This window comes from Metopolophium dirhodum, chromosome 8 (assembly GCF_019925205.1).
Source record: "Metopolophium dirhodum isolate CAU chromosome 8, ASM1992520v1, whole genome shotgun sequence".
Classification (NCBI taxonomy): Eukaryota; Metazoa; Arthropoda; class Insecta; order Hemiptera; family Aphididae; genus Metopolophium; species Metopolophium dirhodum.
In genome coordinates, this window is record NC_083567.1 from 26,488,184 (window position 1) to 26,507,418 (window position 19,235).

A 19,235-nucleotide genomic window follows, 5' to 3' on the forward strand; every position below is an offset into this window, starting at 1 on the left:
GCGAGTGTCCCCCCTTTCGGGCCCCTAAAACCGAGCACGTCGTTATTAGTACGCCTTACGTGAAATAAAACTACAACATTATTAAATGGTACAATTAACATTGCAATAATATACTACACCCAGCACACAATATTATGTATAATATTGTATTTAAATATAAATTATATAATTATATTAGACGGAAATATTAGGTGGGTATAAATAATATGTATAAATTATCGGGTAAGATAAAAATATATACATAGTTATAATATGGATATAGGAACAATGATTTGGTTCCATTCGTCTCTGTGAAAATAATTATATAAGTACCTGCCTGTTTACGTTAACTGTCAAAATATATTAGTTGGTACCTATTTAGCGCTGAGGCGTTGAAATCATTTTTGTTCGTTGTACTATTAATTTATATTTTACACGAGAATATTATAAAGGTCTGTCATTATATAAAGTGTTAATTTTTGTATTTTTTTTTCACCCAGACGATGTTCGTCTATGGATTATGATAAAACTTTCTTTTGACGTATTTGTTAGGCACTGAATACAATTTGGCATTGGTGCTAACAATTAGTCAATATAATCTAAGGACATAGAACATCGAATTTTAAATTATTCGCTGTTTATAATGATGCTTAGTGTTATTTTTTTATAAAAAAAAAACATTAAAAAGATTTTTAGGTTTACAGCAATTAAATCGTAAGTGAAGAATAAAATTATATGAAACTATTATTATAGTAAAATACATACGCATGTACACAGTATTTATGTTAAAACAAATTATGAATTTTGAATTTAAACAAGAATTTTAAATTCGCATATTTATTTAGGTACTTCTACCGTATACTAACAAATTATGTTTTATTAATTTGTGCAGTAAAAAATAGTGAAATACCTATGATTGTTATCGCTTGAATGCATGATGCATATATACTTGTATCATTCTATTATTCTTTATAAATATAAATTATATTATACCTACTCGAGCAGCCGACCACTACTTATTAGTACTTAATACTTATACAAAATTATTGAATAATCTAGGTTTATGCAATTTGATTTACGCAATATTTTAATTATCACCAATCACCATAATAATCTGCTTTGAAATATCAATGTTTGTGTATACCTAGTACCTACGTATAATGTGCGTATATAATATGATAACTATCTTAGTGTACGATATCTTTTTAAAAAAAACTGATAAAAAGATTTCTAGTGTGGCACTCTGCAAAAAATCACATCAACCTACGTCGGATCGTGGTCTATGTGTCACAGCATAATATCGAGTACGCAATTTGCGAAAATTTGACTTGATACATACTTGCACCTGCTTTGCCCGATTTACCTGCAATGGCAACCAAATAATAATTAATAATAATTTTTAATAATTATTTCTCCTATAACCAATAGCGCCCATTTAAAAACAAAAATTTCCACCGTAAATCTGAGCACCTGCCCGGGTCGTGGTAGGAGGGCGAAATATACATTAAGACTTATTCTCATACCTAGGAAATATACAAAAAAAAATTTCATTCAAATCGGTCAAGCCGTTTTGGAGGAGTGCGACAACAAACACCGTGACACGAGATTTTTATAATATATTATATTACATAATATTATTATAAAAATATTATTTTTTTCTTTGTAACATTTTTTTTGATCTCGTATTATATCTCCATGTTATTAGACACCGATTGTTTAATATTTTGACTCGCCGTCTAAATCCGTCTTACAAACGCATATAACATAGCAAATTGTGCGTTCTGAATAATCCATTTAACTCGTTTACATTTAATATTATAATGAATTAATATAGTGACCTATTATCTAATTTAGACATTATCTACTATCTAGTGGGTTAGTCTTAGTTATTATATAGTGTTTTTTTACATTTTAATTTTAAAACAAGTTATAATCATATTAAAATTATAAATTGTTTGTACCTACATTTTAAAATGCTCATCAATCAGGCTCAGTTCACTTCTAATAACAGACTAACCGAGTTAAATGGATTATTCAGAACGTATACAATTTGACATGTTATGCGTTTGTATGACGTAAACAACGCTGCGTGTGCGTCGTCTTATCTCGACATAATTATTATTGTTGTCATAATAACCATCGATAATTATATTGCGTGTCATTATAGGTAATATATATTTCCCTAAATTCACCAAAAATAAACGTCATTATATCCGTATAGTCGTTGGTCGTGACAACCGATAAAAATTGGCATATTTCATAAAAATTAAAAGACACAGGAGCTTTGTCAGGGCCTTTAATTTCATGTCAATAAACCCGATATGTCACTATAACCGGTGTGTCAATACTAACGGTTTCTACTGTATATAATTATTTTATTATCTATACCAGTATTGACATTATGCAAGGAATACCTATGAGAGTGAAATCAAAATATTACTCGAAATCCTGCAATCTATGACCACATGATTCCCGGCGACAATACGATTATTAGATACATCGTCGGAATCTTTAAGTTCTAAACGCGTTTCAACTAATTCCGGTAGATTCTAAACCTAACCATTATTACGTCCTGTGCGTTATTATTTTAACTTTTACTTTTTATTATAATATCAGTGTGTATAATCTCCACGGTTCACTGGTTTTACACTTTATAGTATTTGTATAGTTAATTGTTGTTATATTATACAGAAGCGATTTTTCTTTTTAATGTATACCTAGGCAATAAGTATACTATTTTTGGTACCAGTCCAATTTATGATTACAATTTTATGGAGTTTTTTCGTATTTTAACTAATATTATTATTATATTTGCGATGGATTTAGCTATTTTTGCATATATTTTATCTGTAGTTATAATTTCTATATGAATTAAACATAATTATTTTTAATCCAAATAACTACTAATGGTCGCATTAGACATTTCCTATTATATATATTATAATAGATTAATAGATAATTATAATTTAGATATTTTATTGGTCGCAAACCCATTCGTATTCTATGGTTTTTGTGTTGGATTTTTTTATATATTTTTAATTTAAAATTGCATTTTTCTTAAGCAGTAGCAGTTGACTCCTTTTTAACCATGAATTTAGTAAACGTTGTATTAAAAGCAATATAAGCGTAAAACAATAAAAATACCTCCGTCGGATTTTAAAAATAATACAATTATTATTGAAGTGAATCTGCTTTAGGTATATGTACCTATCTTTTCATTGTATTCATTACACAATTTCCTTTAAAATTAATCTAATACATATTATTATAGTCTTGTTAAAGTTATATTCGTGAATGAGACTTTTCTTTTTTCATGTACATTAATCAAGACGGTCGTAATTATAATTATTGTTCATAAGAATCGAGAGAGATTAAGAAGATTTCGAAATAGACCATTTATTTTATAACTGGTCACTAAATATCTTAATGCGGCCGTGAAGAGAAATCATAATCACCAGATATTTTCCTCGAGTAATGTTCAACGCAATATTGTTATACTTATAATATTTATATATTATTATTGTCTACTGTAAAACTATATTATACTAACGTTAAACTACCGCACAAATGGAAAAAATTTCCTAGGAAAATAACTCATCAATAACGTTTTTATTATTTTTATTTTCCTTTTTTAAGTGGTTTTTAATGATATCATTTTAATTATACGTATTCACGATAAACACAGGTGTAGACACAATGTCATGATTTCTTAATGTGTTGTTTTCGTTGCCAAATTACCCCAAGTTCAAAATGTTAAATCATTGTCGAGTAATAAATATGATTTATAAATGAACGATGACATAGATGAATATTTTAAATGTACCTTAACCATGAGACATAATATCAATACTAACATTGGAGACTAGAGTACACTATAATATATTATTTTGTCTCGTTAATTATATTCGTTGAATAACAAAAATACTATAAATTATTAATTTAGAGAAAGGTTCGCTGTTTTCAATAGTTTTAAGTGCCACTTTGAACGTTTTAACTAAAGTCACTCTTTAAATCTATCAAACAAATTAATTTAATAACTAAATACGATTAAATCGTAAATAGTCGTCGACCAACCGTAGAATATAATAATATGAAAGATACATGTTCATATACTGAACTCGTATTTTAGGTTTGTGTTTTCATATCAAAACTAGCTGCTATATTTCCAATCGTCAGTATCAGGTACATCTACCACTGAACTAAATATATAATATTATGGTGACTGTACGTTTCGTTGTTTCGATATTTTCGTCCCCTGATGTCTAATCGTCTAGGGCTGATAATTAATTATTATGTAGTAAAACAACCGTTGAGGTTGTCCGAAAAATAATATAACAGTGTGATACTAATCTTAATACATTTTTATTTAAATAATAATTATTATTTTTGATATACTTCAATAAACATTACAATTTACATATTTTCCTAAAATATCATACACATTGTTTGAAACAGTACGTTTTTCGATTGGATTGTATGACGTTTGTATGATTTTATATTGCATCCAAAATTCGTTCAGTGTAACATTGAGATGTATGCGAGTATAGAGCTTGTCTAAATTTTGCAATTTCTCAAATAGGTAGGTAGTTTAATAATATTAAAAATCGTTGGCCTCAGTAAATCCTGCAATTAAATGTAATAAGCGAGTATAGCTAAATAATATGTTTCTCATCTATTTTATTTAAAACGTAAAAAAAAATTATCTTTATTTTATACGATTCACCGAGATGACATTCAAACTTAGTATTCTTACTCATTTTTCATTTAAAGTATGTACATATGTACCACCTACTCGAATTTGTGTATATATATACCTACCAATCATACCACAGAATACCATATAATAATTAATACCTATATTTGTACCTGTACCATAAATATATGATGTATACAGTGTACTTATATAATTATTAAATTAACGTTTCTATGTGACGATCATGTCAACTCGTGATTGTAAAAATAATATTATTGTGTCTGTATATATGATGATCATAAGAATTGACACTGAACGTGTCTGAAAATCTGATGAAATATTGCGAGTATACAAAAACGCATAAAACAATAATATTCGTTCCGAAGACGACACCGTTGTAAACATTACAATATTTAAAAGTATATATTGGACAGAAAAGTAAAAAAATAATATTAATGGCGAAAAAAACGCACACAAATAATAATCTAAAAGTATTATCATAAGTGTAATTTGGTCGAACGCTTTGTATTTATAACGACAACTACGTACCTACACAATTTATTATATTTTCGCGTCAAATATTGCAGGTCAAGTTTATCGAAACGGTGGACTTGTAACCAATGATACCGGTCTGGTCAATCGGACGATGGTGACTCGAGCCAAATCCTTCGTAGTCCCGAAGATTTGATCGGACCTCTCGTGTGACACAAACTTGTCGTGGAATTATTATTTGCTGTTGTTAACGCACTATTACACTATTATATTAATATTCCATACATATTATATTTCGTTTTCGTCCTCGGTTCGTATTAAATGTTTGGTATTCAATTATTTATCAATAGACGAAAATCCGCGCAATCGCGGTAAAGTCTATGCTGCCCCCAAGGCGAGTGAAAGTCTCCGATATCATTAAATATATTTGTATTATGCATCATTCCCCCCGTGGGCGCTAATATTATTTTCCCTACTCCGTCGCACTATCATCGGCCTGCACCGCCACGGCAGAATATACCTTCATACCGATCAACACTTCGCCGTCGTCCTCACACGGTGAGACAACACGCTGGAACACCACCGCCGTCAGTATCCGGTAATCAAACAGTGCAGAAACTCGCAGATTTACGTCAAAGAAATTCATAAAAGGTAATAATTAAACTATAATAAGACAATAATTACGGTCGAGTTAAATTAGTTTTAAGCGCATTACTAGCATGGCAGCAGTCTGCGGTTTACCGTCGTTTGACCGACAGTAAAATTGAAAAGTTTTGATCGACGCGGGCACGATAAAATCGTAATTCAATGAAAATTTTACATATTATTATTATTTTACCATGCCGATAATTTGAGGGTCGTCATCGAACACGAATATTATCGGTTGAGTGAAAGCAGGTTCATAATAATATTATCCGCCGCACGCGCGTCTTCGATAGATTTTGATGCGAATAAAACGATTTCAACTTGCGCGCAATATTATTGTTATTTATTATACTATATAAATATATTATAATATAGTTGCATTACAATAGGTTGTTATAACAAGTGCGTGACAATTATTTTAATATTATCTGATATCGCGACGGTTATTATACCGACGAGAGCCACCCCACCCACCTGTTATTATGTTGTACGCGTAATCTTCCGACAGAATTTGTTATTCGTCGTTTTTCCGCATATTTCCGAAAACGTTTTTTAATTGTTTTCGGTAAATCGTGTGCCTTATAATGCTTATTATTATGTACGTCACGATACGTACAATACATTATCGGAGCGAACACGACGCTCCTGTACCGAGAGGATATAATAACGTCATACCTAGGTACGATAAAAAAGACACGAACGGAATATTGTTAATCATGATAGGCACTGAGTTTCTCTTTCTCCGTTCACACGGAAGCGGCGGTACCTATGATGTGGAATACACTTTTTTAAATTGTATGTTTTTAATTATTTTCGGTGTATACATACGCAGTGCATTACCTGACGTGTGTGTGTGTGTGTGTGTATGTTTGTGTGTGCAGTATGCGTACACGCGATTTCGTACAGATTAATAATAATTAATAATTTATTGTGTTTCGTAATAATTGAAACTGGCGATGTGGTAATGACGCGCCTACTGGTAATTATTATACAATGCGGTCTATACATGAAAAGACACGACTTACGATGGTTTTCGACAAACACTTTCGTCCCCAATTGTTCACACGTCAACGTGTTTCGTACGTTGCAAAGTTCAAGATCAAACGCCATTGGTTGGTCGAAAATCATGAACAGTGCTCGAGGGGCTTATAATGAAATGCGCGCTATATTAATATAATCATAATCATGCTCTAAAGACGTATATTATAAACCTGTGAGTTGAGCCAGTTGAGGAATATATGCTCTAGAAAAAATTCAAATAAAAAATAATTTTCGGGCCAACTGTAATAAATTCTGGACCGAAAATAACTCCGAGGTATCCCTACTGAAATAAACTGGAAAAATATAATACTCGCAGTACTAGTACGATTATAATTGATGAACAATAAAATGTATAATAGGCACGCACGCATTAACTAATAATAATAATAATTTTCATTATAGGCGTTGCTGGTGTTCATCAAAATATATAAAATAATAATGATAAAAATAAACAATACGATGTGTAATATTATATTATTGTACTATTTTTACTAGAGAATATATTTTGTAATAATCGACAATGAATCACCGAATTAAATTGTTTTAATGATCGTAATAATTTAAATCGTCATAAATTCGTCAATATCACACCGACATGCGCCAACAGGAGTTTTTCTTTTCACGCGTGAAAGTGTAGCATCAATTGGCAATAAGCTAACTAACTATGGCAATTGGCATTGGTATAAACAGCAAAATAAAGACAAAAAAAAAATGCAAAAACTCTAAAGTATGCAAAATAATATATACACTAAAAAGTAAAATCATTCGGTATTTGAATTAGTAGTAAAAAACGGATGTTTACGCGCTGCTATCATTTCACATAACAAACAGTACAAACAAAATACAATATGCATATTATGGGCTGTAAGTCTCGTGGCCCGATAATGACATATTATTGTTATTATAGGTACTTGGTCGGGTATGGTTCGTTTCGGTTATTACCGCAAGGTACCATTTATATATAACTACAGGTGGGTTATAATATATAAGTCTATTATACCTATATCGCTGCAGTTGACGTGTCTTTCGAGCGATGTTGTTGTCGATGTAGACCTAAATTAGCGTACGACGGAAGTTGACATCGTAACACACCGTATTATTATAATATTATGTTTTATGTTCTTATCTCTCGTATATTGTATGCACATAAGCTATTTTCGTTTTTTCCCCGCTCGTTTTCCGCCACCGATTTCGACAAAACGATCCTCCGATTTGTGGTTCATTCCAACGTGTCGAAATTATAATTCTAATAAATTCTAATATGTTCTACTATTTTTATCGTTATCAACTTTTCGATTTTTTTAAAAGTTTTTCATTATTTTAAATGACAATATGTACATTTTTAATGTCATATTCTGAAGCAGAATATTATTCGGAGTAAATTAGATCTATTATAAAAACCAAACTTTGATAAGTAGTTTATTTGTTAATAGTCTTTAAGATTTAGATGAGAGGAGAAGTGGACAAAAACTTTTCTGCAATACTCCGCAATTGCACTCCGTCCATCAATACTTTAAAACTGATATACTTACTTATAACTCATTACTATACTTATAACTCATAATCTACTCGGAAAAAATAGATTTTTATGTATAAAATACTCCAAAAATATTCTGCTTTAAAATAAGGAGTTGCACGTTGTCATAAAAAAACCTAACAATTTAAAAATAACAACGAAACAAAATAGTAAAAATATTTTTTTTTAGAAAAATGTTGTTTATTAACGACTTAAAATTATGTATTTTCAAAAACGTGAATAGTTTTTGAAATTATGAGTGTTCTTCGTTATAAATGGATCACCCGGAATAATAATAATAATATATTGTTATAATTGCCCGTACATAAAATTTCAATAAATTATACACGTCAATCTTTTCGTTGCGATGTGCCCACTGTTGCACCGACGATTCCGGTTCACTTATATTATTACGACGTCGTACCTATACGTAGGCTGTAGGTACCTATAATAATAACGGTCTTACATAATATCGTGCTTTAATATTGTGAATATAATAAATTATACATTCGGTTTGTTCTGCCAGTAAACTCCGAGCGCCTCAAATCGTATAGAAAGCTACACCCGACACGGTGTTCACTAACCATGGTTAAAGACTTTGTAGTTACGTTTTGCACCCGTCGGGCGTCCGCATTGGTCGTAAAATTTTGCGCCTCCGGATAAGTTGCATGTACACGTCGCATCGTCAGCACCTTCCACACACCGTTGAATTTGGATGAAATTTGAATTTTGGAGGTTTTCTTACGGATGACTTCAATCGTCGTATACGAATTCCGACGAAAGGAAACCATCGCAAAAGAATAGCACGGACCTACCCTAAAAGGGACGGGATAAACACTTGAAAAAATGTAATTTGAATACAAGACATACAATACTTAAATGTGCATCGAATAAAATACAAGCTGATATAATAATGAGATAAAATAAATTTGATTTTATTGATTACCTATAGGTAAATACAAAATATGAGATTTTGAAGCATGAAAGTCGAAGCCGGTTGTTGATGACATTCGTTTAACGATGACCGAGAAACACAAACTATATTGTATTGAAACGAATAAATGAAACCTTTCTTTAATGGCTATTGGATGAGGTGAAAATTTAAAATTGTTTACTTGGACTAACTCGTTATCGAAAATACTAATAGTACTAAGACATTATAATACATACATCGAGAATCAAATATATTGTATTTAAAATATACAAGATGCAAAACACTTAAAAAAAACACTCAGCTAAATATTATTCAAGATAATACCTATTGAATTGTGTATTTTTGAAATACTGTCCGCCGTATGACTGTGATCATTGTAAACTACGTTTGTCGATAACCCGCGATAGTCCTTGGACGATGAAGTCTTCCGGCTCTCGACAATCTCTTGCGGGCCTATAAAACAAATTGTTCATATGTACTTAGCCATATTATGACGGATGGACACTAAAAACTATTGACACGCGCATAGTATAGGCTGGCTTTCGCGGATCATCGTGAAAAGCACATTTCCGTGCAAACGGCTCGCGAAGGACAACATAATATTATAATATTATCGTCATCGGCTCCAGCCATTTACACACCACCTATATCACACCGACTGTTTCAGGGTCGATACGAATGTAGCTGGTACATCAGACACACCATTAGACGTGTGCGATACTACAATATTGCATTGTTAATATATTATATTATTATTATTATTACGAGGCGTAATATTATTATTGGCGGCGTGTTGCGACATTTCGTCGGAGCGAATATCATCGAACAGAACCGCGACGGAAAAACGGGCGCCCGGATGAAAATTGGGAACGTCCGCGGAAGGTCATCCCCCGCGGACGTCGTCGGTATAGTGTGATCGCGCACCTATGACATACGTATTTATATATACCTAGCCATAATGTCGTATTAGGTACTATGTAAAATATTATATTTTATTACACCGACTACGTGTTGCCCAACGGGTCCGGCGACGGTTGTATAGGTACGCGATGATAATATGGCCGTGGCGACCTAGTCGGTTTTGTGGTCATTACATTATGCAATGGACGATTATTATTACATATTTTTTTTCCGTACCTACACACACACTCACACACACAAATATACACACGCACGCACACGCACACATAACACGTCATGCCGTATACCCGAGCGTGTACATACCTATCTAATGTACCTATCCGCGAGCGCGGCCGCAAAGACTTTCTCTTTCGTATTCTTACTATAATAATATTATTATCTAAGATACGTGTTAGACCCATGATAGCTCTAACCTATAGCAGTATCAGCTGGCAGTCAGGCAGTCTAGTAGTATTCGGGGACCGGGTTTACTTTTGTAACAACTGTCTTTCTTTCACTCCGCGACAGCGATTTTTATTCTCTCTCGTTCACGCGCCGCGGAAGAGCTGACGATAGGTATACCTAATAATAATAATATATTATTTTATCATAATATTTGCGCGCCTATATACGTAACTCACACAATAACATCTAATCTTTACACCGTCGCATACGCACCATAATCACTTCGGTTTGACGCAGTTTGTAATCGTTGTCTTGTGGTTTTCTGTACAGCCGACAGCAAGATGACTCTCGTACAACCCACCGTGGAGATGCAAAGGCACATCCGCACCGAGCTCAACGAAGACGTGTCGACCAGGGAGAAGGATCTAGAACACATCAAGGAATGGTTACGTATGCAACCACACTTGCCGCAATTTCAAGGTAAGCTCCGCAGTCCACCCCTTGGTGTATTATGATAATAGTTAATATATAGATATCTAATTTATAATTTATGATCGACTCGTGTAGCTCTATACGTCTCCGTAAAATGATTGAAATGATTTCTATACATTTTTTCTTATCAGAGTCGTAATTGTGGGGGGCACTTACCCATCTGACTTTTTTTTTTGGGGGGGGGGAGCAAAGGTCCCATCAGAGAGTTCAACAATATAAAACTTTGAATTTTCTTAAGTTAAAAAAGAATGCAATATATTTAACATATTATAATATTTAAATATTTTTTTCCTCAAACTATTTCATCAAAGTACATTTATTTTGGGTTTATCTTATGGTATATTCAATGTTATCTCAAAAATCATATTTAATAAAGTAATTAAATAATTATTCGTTGGTTATTATTTATTATTCACCAAAAATAAAATATGTGTAAATAATATTAATATTTGTAATTTTTTTAAACTACTTATAGGCTATAGCATGTTTTTATTAATGAACTCTTATGTAGGTTCTTACTTCTTAATACTATTAAACAATGTGAGTACCTAGTACCTGCTACCTACAATTTGTTTCTAACCCATAAAATTAGTTTTAAGACTAAACTGAAAGGAGGGAGGGGGGTTATGGTGTAGATAACCTACAATGGTAAATTAATTATTAAATTATTATTAAAATAAATTTTTATCCAGTTACGCCACTGCTTTTTACTGAACAGTGAATAAAGTGAGCACTATATCTGTAGTGGTTAAGGCAATTACATGCGTTTGTGTCCAATAGAATTATTAAATCAAAGAGCATTAATTACTTGTTTATATTTATTTACAACCATATCGTATACAACTTGATTAAAAAAAAAAAAATTAATTAGTCTAAACTACAGTTATAAATGAAATGTATAAATATAATTTCAACTTAACGTATTCTTTTTTAATTACCTAATTGGAAATTTAGGTTGTTACAAATTATACAATAGCTATACTTTAACTAGTTAAGCTATTAAGTTGATTACACAAATAATAAATTAGCAAAAAAAAGTAAAAAGTAAATTTATATCATAATTTTATATTATAAATTATAATAAATATGTAATGAAATAATATGAACAGTAGTTTTAGATTTACTCAAACCAAAAACACAATGAATATCATATTTAATTAAAAACCAATGAACATAAAATATAGGTACGTTTACGTCACATGAGTATAGGACAATAAACTAACAAATGCGTATATGCATGCTACGAAAATTAACGTAGATAATCGATTTACCGATATTATAATATGAGGCGTGAATATAGTTCCTTAATTATTATTTATGTTGGTAAAATATTAGAACAGATAATGAACTTTTTTTTCATCACTATATTATATTATATTATTGTCTATTGAGTTTTTTGAGGTCCTTTATTTTCACCTTTAATACCAGCGAACATTTTTTCTTCGACGGAAATAATGCGAAAACAAATATTTTACTATTTTTTATCTATTTTCCAGATGATGCCCGCATCATGACGTTTCTCAGAGGATGTAAGTTCTCTCTGGAGAAGACCAAGAGGAAATTGGACATGTACTTCACGATGAGAGCGGCTGTACCGGAGTTCTTCAGTAACCGAGACCCAACGTTACCAGAAATCAAAGAAGTGATGAGAGTCGCGTATGTACCTATATTTTAATATCTGGAAGTCTACTTAAGGGATTCAAAAACTACGATGTGTATTCCATTTTAAATGCATTTGAAACATTTAAAAAAAAATGTAATATACTATAGGCAAAAATATAATTTCAACGATGTGCGCAGTAAAATAATATTATATACATTTTGGACGGTGATTATTATTCGTCGACAACTATAATTGCAATTATGCTCAACGAAAATTCATATTATAAAAACAGATATAACTACATAACTTACGTACCTACTAATGTTAGATTTATAATATTATTACAATGCCATATTATTATATAGTGTTGACAGTTGAAACAGTGTACCGATAGGTAAGTGTCATAATAATTAAATATGTTATATTATATCGTTATTCCGTAACTATAAACGCGTAGGTATAAGACACGTTTATTTTTTTAATTTCATTTTTAAAACGCCTATTGTCCGATTTTAAACTATTGGTTTTCGTTAAGTCTTATTATTCAAGTAAGTACCAGCAACACGCACGATTGTTGCGTTATTTTTTTGTACACGCACTTTCTGTTCCACATTTTTACTTTACACATTATATTTTAACGAACGTTCCGATTTCATTACATCATAATACATTATAGACTATCTATCTCGACTGTATATTTTATTATATAAATGTACCAACACGATTTGATCTGTTTTACGGATATACTTACGTTGTATCATCACATTATATTATATAATAATATAGCAATATTGCGTATTTACTGTAGTTATCGTAGTCGAATTAATGACGGCGTGTATGCGTGTGTGGGGGGAGTATTTTTCAGTTCTACTGAATTTTTCGTATTTACAATATTTGATTCGATTTGGGATGAGTGTGAAGTTAGCATTTTATTGCTAACTTCACACAATTTTAGTCTCACCCCACTTTTGGCCTCTGTCCAAATTATACCGAAAAAATATTATTAAAAGTCGTAGAGCTTATATTAATATTCAAATAATCGTAAGTTGGTTACCTGGTGTAATTTGGAAATATAATTTGTCTAATTATTAGAGTCGTAATGTATGAAATTAGCTCCTCGGTTAAATTTAGCCATGGCTTCGAATCAATGAACTTATAAAAATCAACTTCCAAATTTTCAATTACCTACTTACAAAATTGCAGAGCTTTACAACTTACAGTTTATCCAGTGCGTATTTGGACAAAATGGGCTCATTAGAACCACGCACTTAACTCGGGGCCCGTGAGATCGTGATGTACATATTGTTATGAAATATCTCTTTAACGCGCCATATCACAATTTCATTATTCGTATTTTGACACCGGAAAAATATTATCAAAAGTCGTAGAGCTTATATAATATTCAAGTAATTTGTAAGTTGGTTATCTGGTGTAAATTGGATAAATTAGAGTCGTAATGTAAAATTAGCTCCTCAGTTAAATTTGGCCATGGCTTCGAATCAATGAACTTACAAAAATCAACTTCCAAATTTCTAAATCGCAGAGCTTTACAACTTACAGTTTATCCAGTTTATTTGGACAAAGTGCAGGGCTCATTAGAAACACACACATAACTCGGGACTCACGAGCTCGCGATGTCCATTTTAATATTATAAATATCTTAAACACGCCATATTTTAATTATTCATATTTCACGTTTCGTCATATGTTTCAGAAACGTACCGCCACTTCCGGGTTTAACGCCGAACGGACGCCGCGTGGTCATGATGAGCGGTGTGGATTTGGAACAGATGGCCGCGACCGTGGCCGAAGGTATGAAAGTGGTGTTGATGATCGGCGACATAAGGTTAAAGGAGGAACACGTCGGCGTGGCCGGAGACGTGTACATTCTGGACGCCAGCGTGGCCACACCGCAGAATTTCGCCAACCACTTTGCCAAGTTTACACCATCTCTGATCAAAAAGTTCCTCATCTGTGTACAGGTGTGTACATCTTAAATTACGTGTTATACCTAATAATATCATTTTGTGCCAAGCTCGTTAAATTTGACAACGTTAAAATTGTCTGTCGGTTTAGTTCGTAGAGAAACATAATAATATATGTCTAATAAAATATTAGGTAACGTATATTAAATTGTTTTCTGGTATTCGAAGGGAAGAGAAATCCACTTCGTTTTAGAACCGAAATAGACAGAAATTATGTAAACTGACCTTGTATTTCAATATAATAGCGATGATCCGATTCAGAGGAGTATTGTTTTTTAAATGCTGTAATATATGATATAATCCAATGAATTATAGTTTCTTTATAATGAATCGTATTAATAACTATATTGTATGCGTCGAAATATTTGTGACGAGATTCATATTACGAACTTATTGACTTTCCGGTCAAAATAGTGATACAAAAAAATATGGGTTTACAACATTCAAAAACATATTTTTTACTAAATGCAAATGATATACTCATCAACGTTTTAAATTAATGACTTAAGGTGATAACAGACCAACAATTTCATTAGGAATAAATAAGAATAGATCGCCACTTCGATCATAACTTTGTATGTAAAACTTTCTAGACTCTATTAAGTGTTTCTGTAAAATGTGTTTTACTCTAATTTGATCGAGACTATAGCAATGCGTAACGATTTCTACTACCTTTTCATAATACGACCATATTGTATTGCCGAGTCGTTGTATGATACAACTTTTATAAATTATTATAATGATATTTTTAATATATAATATTATTAACATCCATGAGTTGCGTTGTTAGTCTTTGGTAACCCATTTTTAGCCAACCTATTACCATTATTTAGACATACTAAATAACTTACTATAGTTAGGTGATCCACTAGTTTACTACAATATACATTATACTCATTAGTCATTACTCATCCAATTTAATTTTATTTTATTATTTTCAAAACAATCATGTAACCTTTTTAAAAGAGTTTATTTAAAAAAAATTCAATGCCGTTTATTAACCGATTTTTGACTTTTGTACATATTTTAGGAAGCATATCCAGTTAAATTGAAGGAAGTGCACGTCATAAATGTTTCACCACTTGTGGATACAATCATCAACTTTGTGAAACCATTCCTCAAAGAAAAAATACGTACCAGGGTAATGCAATATAATATTTGTATATTATTATGATCTGTATCCTTAATCTATTTTTTTGACCCCTATATAGATCCATGTGCATTCGTCGTTAGACTCATTAAACGAATTTGTACCAAGGGACATGCTTCCAGAAGAATATGGAGGAAAAGCTGGACCAATCGCTGACATTAACCGTAACTGAAAATAATCATTCATAACATTGCTATATAGAACATAAAAATATATTTTTGGTTTTTTTTTTTTTTTGTGAATTTAGGTCAATGGTACGAAAAAATGGTGACTTACAAGGATTGGTTCAAGGACCAAGAAAAAATCAAAGCCGACGAGTCCCGACGCCCTGGAAAGCCGAAGACACACGACGATCTGTTCGGAATGGAAGGTTCCTTCAAACAACTTTCTATCGATTGAATGCAGCATCAACATCGTTCTTAAAAAATAAATTTTATACGATTTACGCATATTTTTATTTTGTTCAATAATGTGAACACTTCACAAGCTGGGTGGTAGCCTAGACAATTTTTTTTTTTGAATATAGATTTCACATAATTTGGACTATATTTGATGCAATTTCCTTGAAACCAAAGCTATTAAACAATTTTTTTTGTATGCGTTCTAGGTTTTAGAACTTTCAAATAATCCTATAAATAATTTTGTTTTTATAATAAATGTTTACTTTATACATATATGTTTGTAGAATAATGCACTTCTTATCACAATATCAACTTCAACATATTTTAATTTTTGTTATTATTGTATAAGGATGCCTAGTTTATTTTTTAGTTAAATGTTTTTTGTATTCAATTTCAAATAAGAGCAAATATATTGTGATCGATATTTTTATTAATATTTTATACTTACAAACATATTTTATATGTATTTTTTTTCATATGACTATAAATGTAATGAAACTAAATAAATCGACAACTTTCTTTCTATGGTTGCATATAATTAAAAAATTTATTTTATAATCTGAATTGTTTTAATAATATATAGTCATGTACCTAGTTGAATATGATAACACTTATGGTTCAATTTAAATGAATAGAATATTAGATTCAAATCATTTATGCCCGTATTACAATAGTCGATTACACTTCGATTACGCTTAACCCACTGATTTTACCTGCCAAATTCCGCGCTTTAACCTTAAATCAACTATTTTAATAAGGGCCCTAAGTTATCAGTAACTAATTACAAAGATGAATATTTTGTATCACTTTGAAAGTTTAAATAAATATTACGGCATTCATGCAATATTCGATCTACCGCCACGATTTAGAATGTAGGTAATAATTATGGTATACCGTGTACTATGTTTATTTTAATATTTTAATCACTGGGTGGGCTTAGCATTACGGTGATATAATATCATATCATTATCATGTATTACCAGTACGAAAATATAATATTAATATCCCACGCATGATATTGTATAATATTTAGGGTAGATACACAACTGCGGGTGATTGAATTTGAGGTCTGTTGAAGCTTTACTTAGGTAGAAAGTATGAAAAGTAAGAATTTGTAAGTATTTAAATTTTGAATGACCTATTTCAAGCGAAATATGTGAAACCAGAATAAAGAAAGTGCGTGACAAAGGATTTCAGACATATTATTATCATTTATCACTATTATCAGACTGTTCGATAAGCCAAAAAATTGTTCACAAATATACATAGTTACACGGGTGTTATAATTCAAATTTAATTCTTTATCAAATACATGAGTTAGTTTTTTTTATTGGTCTGCAAACTTACTTATAAGGGTTTTAAAAATTTTAAATTAATTTGATATCAAAAGTAAAAATTTCCCAGTAGTTTTCAAAAGTGACATGAAAAACAAAAGAGGAAAAACGAGAATTTTTACGCAAAATCTGTTTTTGAGAAAATGGATTTTGGTTTTTGGTGTAACTCTAAAAAAAAATGATCGTACTTACGTGTAATTTTGACTAAATGTTTATATTAGCATTTTCTAAACACCATAACATTTTCCAAATATTTTGACATATTGAGCTGTTTACCGACATTTTCAGTTTCCATTTTTTTTAGTTTTTTTTTCTATAAATATCAATAACATTTTATTTGTTGGTTAAAAAGGCTTGAGAATTTAATAGAATTCTCCTAGGTTATTGATTCAAAGGCAGATGAAAAAAATTAAGAACCCTTAGTCACAGTTTCATTTATAAGCATTTAAAGTTTAAATTTTTACAAAATACGGAGAAATCACGAAAATTAGCAAATTATTTTGAGTTGAGAATTCATAAAAATTTTTTTTTTAAATCTAAGATTTGAAAATGTAATACAAGATTATTCATAAGTTTGTCTACCTTTATCAAAAAAAAAAAATATCTACGAGAAAATCCGATTAAACTTTTATGAGCGTTTGAAATTCATATTTTTACAACATTTGATATTTACTCGATATCTCATGTAACGATTTTCTTATTTTGTAGTAATTAAAAAACATATGACTGTAGATACTTAAAAATTTCACTTCAATGAATGTTTGTACTAGCATTTTCTATACACGATAAAATTTTGAAAATAATAAGCATATAAAGTTCAAATTTTGACAAAATTTATAATTTAATAATTATTTTGTAGTTAAAAATGTATAAAATGTTCAACTTTTATAGCTAAGGATTGAAAATTGAAAACAAGGCTCCACGTAAATAGGTTATATATAAATTACTTTATTCACAATAATATCATCAAATATACTTGGTAATATCATAGGCTGACTGACAGTTTTCGCTCAGAATCGTTTTTCTTATACAATGATATTATATCATTGAATTCAAATTTAACACAATCCATTACAGTGACCCACTTGTAACCTACTGTACAGCAGAGTGACATCCACTTACCCACCTTTTTTTATTTTATTTTTGTTCCTGTTTACCATTAAATATTGTTTGAATAACAGATGTGTACTATTTTGTTGACGCAACTTGGATACTATTATATAGAGCTTATATAAAATGAACCGTTATTTTCAAAGTAAAAAAATTAAAAACGATTCTGAACAAAAACAGTGCTCAGTCGGCCTATTACTAATAGTATATTTGATGATATTATTGTGAATAAAGTAATTTATATAAATCTATTTACGTGGAAACTTGTTTTAAATTTTCAATCTTTAGCTATAAAAGTTGAACATTTTATAAATTTTTAACAACAAAATAATTATACAGTTTTAAATTAACTTAATTCACCAATGTATATACTCCCCCATGGATCTGGTGCGTGGAAAAACATACTATAATATTATCGCTGTCATATCCGTTTTTGATAAAATTATTGTCACCTATCGGCGAATCGGGACAATTATATCTATATTATAAAACCGGTATAATTTGTCGGCGAACCAAGACGTCGGCCAAATTAGAGTGTCAGCGAAATGGGAATAT

At 30.8% G+C, this 19,235-nt stretch overlaps 1 protein-coding gene and 1 long non-coding RNA gene across 3 annotated transcripts; one reads left to right on the forward strand and one right to left on the reverse strand.

Annotated features, from left to right (window-relative positions):
• The first annotated feature begins 5,665 nt into the window (after positions 1-5,665).
• On the forward strand, positions 5,666-16,761 carry LOC132950883 (alpha-tocopherol transfer protein-like). 2 transcript variants are annotated; one of them, XM_061022485.1, is made up of 7 exons: positions 5,666-5,815; positions 10,936-11,085; positions 12,594-12,753; positions 14,415-14,682; positions 15,716-15,826; positions 15,897-15,999; positions 16,083-16,761. In XM_061022485.1, the coding sequence occupies exons 2-7, from the start codon at positions 10,947-10,949 to the stop codon at positions 16,232-16,234; spliced, it is 933 nt and encodes a 310-aa protein (XP_060878468.1). In that variant the 5' UTR covers positions 5,666-5,815; positions 10,936-10,946; the 3' UTR covers positions 16,235-16,761. The 2 variants fall into 2 exon arrangements, with proteins under 2 accessions (XP_060878468.1, XP_060878469.1); XM_061022486.1 differs by lacking the exon at positions 5,666-5,815 and adding an exon at positions 10,626-10,776.
• LOC132951283 (uncharacterized) lies at positions 8,473-10,250 on the reverse strand. Its single transcript, XR_009665322.1, has 3 exons — positions 9,313-10,250; positions 8,874-9,182; positions 8,473-8,811 (listed from the first exon to the last, which is right to left on the reverse strand). It is a non-coding gene; the product is annotated as an uncharacterized LOC132951283 (long non-coding RNA).
• Positions 16,762-19,235: the final 2,474 nt, after the last annotated feature.

What these genes read in the sequence shown, in the direction of transcription:
- LOC132950883 (XM_061022485.1), top strand. Translation starts at nt 10,947, where the DNA reads ATGACTCTCGTACAACCCACCGTGGAGATGCAAAGGCACATCCGCACC. An exon ending in AAAGAAGTGATGAGAGTCGC is followed by an intron (nt 12,754 to 14,414) that starts GTATGTACCTAT and finishes CATATGTTTCAG; the next exon opens with AAACGTACCGCCACTTCCGG. An exon ending in AAGAAAAAATACGTACCAGG is followed by an intron (nt 15,827 to 15,896) that starts GTAATGCAATAT and finishes ACCCCTATATAG; the next exon opens with ATCCATGTGCATTCGTCGTT.